Source organism: Parambassis ranga, chromosome 21 (genome assembly GCF_900634625.1).
Source record: "Parambassis ranga chromosome 21, fParRan2.1, whole genome shotgun sequence".
Lineage (NCBI taxonomy): Eukaryota > Metazoa > Chordata > Actinopteri > Ambassidae > Parambassis > Parambassis ranga.
This window is the reverse complement of record NC_041041.1, coordinates 11877824-11881889: the sequence shown is the minus strand read 5'-3', so window position 1 is coordinate 11881889 and position 4066 is coordinate 11877824. Positions and strand designations below refer to the sequence as shown.

The 4066-nt window shown below is 42.0% G+C and overlaps 1 protein-coding gene across 1 annotated transcript; it reads right to left on the bottom strand.

Moving 5' to 3' along the window:
• Positions 1 to 715: 715 nt before the first annotated feature.
• Positions 716 to 2512, bottom strand: dlx2a (distal-less homeobox 2a). Its single transcript, XM_028393575.1, has 3 exons — positions 2020 to 2512; positions 1505 to 1689; positions 716 to 1360 (listed from the first exon to the last, which is right to left on the bottom strand). Exons 1-3 carry the CDS (start codon positions 2336 to 2338, stop codon positions 1034 to 1036), a joined length of 831 nt encoding a protein of 276 aa, XP_028249376.1. The 5' UTR covers positions 2339 to 2512; the 3' UTR covers positions 716 to 1033.
• Between the last annotated feature and the right edge of the window lie 1554 nt (positions 2513 to 4066).

Genomic DNA, 4066 nt, shown 5'->3' with positions numbered 1-4066 from the left:
ACTAACAGTTAGCATAATAAGCTAAGCTATTAGTTTGCTGGCAGCGACAGGTGTGCAACAGAAACGCAGTTAAACACAACTGTAAGCTGTGTGTCGTAGTCAGCGGTATTAGCGCTCTTGAACACAACACAGCTAATAATTAAAAAAGAAAGAAATACTACACCACAGTTATAAATGTGTGTAAATAAAACAGATAAAGTATGGCAATAAAAATAAAAATAGGCCACATATTTGTTTTTAGGCCTGCAGGAAAAATATCAATAGCATAAATAAAATGACGCTTAATTTTCTGTATAAAAAAACGCAAAGGCAAATTCACAGAAAACATTTTATTTAAATAACGTTGATCTGGCCATATATGAAACACCGCTAAAAATAAATAAGACAAAAAAAATATACAATTAAGTGTGATACAAGTAAATCGGAGGATAGGACAATCAGTAGCTTACGGTGGTTAATGGATTTGCACCAACAGCCTACAAATAAAAAATAAAAAATAAGAGTCAAATGAAGCGAGACGGGCTGTGGTAAAATAGCCTATTTACAAAGGTGGATTCAGACACTTACCCTCCCATATATAAATCAACTACATGAGGAATGGATAAAGGTAAGCTGTTTTAATCGCACAACAAAATGAGGTCATATTGAAAAAGGCACGATACAGTTAACTTTTGTGCTACATTTGTGACACGTTGTCCTGCCATCAATGTTTTATTTTTTTTTTTTGCAGGAATGGCAAAAAGTGACGTCCGCGTAAAAGTACAGGCTGGCGCCCATGCAGGCTGTGATTGCTTTGGGTAATAGTGGTTCATTCATCCCTCAAAATCAACAAAATAAATAAATACAAAAATAACTGTAAAAATCTAACATTTGCCAGCGCAAGAACTGGCAAGGTCCATGAACCTGTGTCTGGCTCCATTAACTTCTTCTATGCTTGCGTGTAGAGGTCTGTAAAATGAAGGTATTGGCATTTTCTTTTCTTTTTTTCACCAGTATTGTCCGATTTAAACCCGATATTTTTTTAGCATTTATTTCAGAATATCGTCCCAGCGCTTATGGCAGAGTTGTGGTGGTGCTGGACCAGAGGAGGCTGCAGATGCGTGGTAGAGTTCGTAGTAGAGTACCAGGAGTAGTTTGCCAAAAACGATGAAGGCGCAGTCGTGTTGGGAGGGCTGCTGCTCTGAGGTAAACTCGAGCTGACACTGTTCATTCTTTGAGTCTGTGGAAAGTCCCAGGCAGTAGTTGGCGGAGACGTGCATGGCGGAGATTCACTGGAAGCAACGTGTTGTTCAGGGGGGATTTCTCCACTTTTCCATAACTTCTTGAACTTGGAGCGGCGGTTTTGGAACCAAATTTTAACCTGGGGGAAAAAATGAAAGAAATATAAGCATGAAATTGATTAACCAATATTTTCCGGCTCAAAACCCACATGAGTCAGTTTTAATTTCTCTTTAAATGATACATGGAGTTGACATTTGACAGAGCGTGTCTCAGATGTACCCACCTGTGTTTGCGTAAGGCCCAGCGAGGCTGCCAGCTCGGCCCGTTCGGGTAGAGCCAAATACTGTGTCTTTTGAAACCTCCGTTGAAGTGCAGCCAGTTGGAAGCTGGAGTAAATGGTTCGAGGTTTCCTGACCTTCTTTGGTTTTCCATTAACCATCCGGATTTCTGGCTCGCTCTCTTCTTTCTCTGAGGGAACATTCAGATGCAATTGACATTATTTCAGTGTTGTAGAGCTGCTGCACATATATAGGCTATACACTGTTTGCAGTTTTGTGCACACACCTAATCGGATTTGGGCACGTTTTACCAATATAACGTGCTTTTGATTGTCAATATTTGAGTTTCGTTTAAAGGGAATTAACTGAATCTGTGCCGTGCGCATTGAGAGTTTAATGTCTCAGCAGACAATAATAATCATGCCTGAGAAATCAGGTTGCACCTCGGACATTCCAGGCCATACAGAAAAACATGAAAGTCACAGAAATGCGTGGACAGTCTGTGGAGGAGCGTGCGTACCTGTGTCGGCTGGAGTGGGAGAGGAGTTGGTGCCATAGGAGCTGTACGCGCCGTAAGATGCGTTGAATCCAAGGTCGTAGGACTTGGCATTATATGGCACGGAGTTTGTCGCGCTGCCGTGATACTGGTAAGAGCCGAGCTGGCCGAATGGAGAGCCGGCGCAGTGACCAGGCTGCTGGCTGTTGTAGTAGCTGCTGTCCGTCGCCGTGGACACTGGCAGCGTCGGGGACTCCTGCGATTTGTGCAAGCTGTGGTAATTGCTTGAGGTAATCTGGTTTGAATGCATATCGGTGTTCAGGTTCTCAAAAACCCCGGTCATCTTCGAATTGGAGCGGAGCAGCCTCCTAACCTATGCGCAAAAAAATCTCAAAATTGCCAAACTGCAGGCTGAAAGCACGACTCAAATCTTGGACTGATGATGACACCTTTTCGTAAATCAAAACGCATCCCGTGTAAACGGTGACAAAATCAGCGGAAGGTGTGTCCCTCTCACAGTGGCCTGTGATTATCTGCTACGGTCGGCGGTGGGAGCGCATTTATGAGAGCGTGAGAGGGAGAGCTACTGTGTCTGAGGCAACCAATGAGTAAGGGCTGCACGGCTGACTACTCCCCACCACGTCCACCCTCTATTATTTGCCCAGGTCTGCCTGTCCCGGCTGTCTGCCGATAGTTTTCCATCAAAGTATCTCAAAAGAATCAGAGAAAGGTACCGTGACCAAACCAGGCCCAGCAGGTCACGGCCACCATGCACGTGCCCAGCCACAAAAAGAACATCAGAATGACTTTAACATATGGGTCACATGTACCGCACATTAAAAAGGTTAGCAGGCCTATTAATCTGTGGCTTCATCTGGATTTTATGTTATGTTTTAATATGTTAGAATATGCTACTTTACCATTCCTCTGCACACATCTCTCTCTGCCTGCATTTTGATTTAAAATACAATTTGACAGAAACAAACATACAGTGTGGGTTAAAGGGGATCTAAAGGTGTTGGTACAAAATCACAGTCTGTGGATGCTGCTTGGTTTAGTGGCTGTAGAGCAAAGCTACAGCGCCCCCAAGTGTTGGGAACTTACTCAGACTTACAGCACCGTTCCCTTTGTTTCCATCCTCTAAAATACAACAAGGACCAAATAATCCTTCATATGATGTAACTCACTTCGTAGCTCGTGTGAAAGTGTCCACCTCCACTGGAGTGTTGGCTGTTTCTCACTGTGATGCCTTTAGATTCAACCAAATCCACAATGTGACGTCACAGACGTAGAGGTGCTTGTGTTTCTCACCAGAAGATGGCAGCATAGTTCCTTTCAGTAACAACTGGCTTGGTATACCTCTAAAGAGTTGGTAAAGTTAACTTGCCAAGTGGAGTCACTGCACAATGACAATGTGAGGAGCATTAAGGTCATTTTATAATACAGAAGAAGTCTAATACTGACTTTATAAGGTGCAATGCTTGATTGTTTTTAATTTACAGGTACAAATTATTTAAAATAACAGCCTCAGCATTGGTTTTAGAGTCATATACTGACTATGAGATTAAGTGGATATATTCAGTGCTAATGTCTTTTTACCATCTTCTAGCACAAGCCTCCTGTGTGTGTAATTGTACCACACCATCAGTGCTGTTATCTGAATAAAGATGCAGTTTTCTGTGAACATGTGTTACAGACAATCAGACTTTAGATGGCAGTCTGAAGGATTTTCTCCTCAAATGTCACATTAACATCGTGATGTTTTCAGCAGATGGAGTTTTTCATTAACTATTGCCCTCATTGCCCTCCCATTAAGTGAAGTTAGGAGACCTGTGGGAGGAGAGCAGTCCTGAGAATGAATGTAGATTTGACATATTTTCATTTGAACATCTCTTCTTGTTGTTGTCAGGTGCAGACTAAACACACAAGCTGTGAAGTTCTTATTATCTTATTTTATTGATTTTTTTGTCTGAGTAAGCTATACGCGCTGTTCTAATTTAAATATCATTTTTAACCATTTAATGTTGCAAAAGTATTTTAAAAAATGTTCTGCCCTTTGTGAGTGAGAACA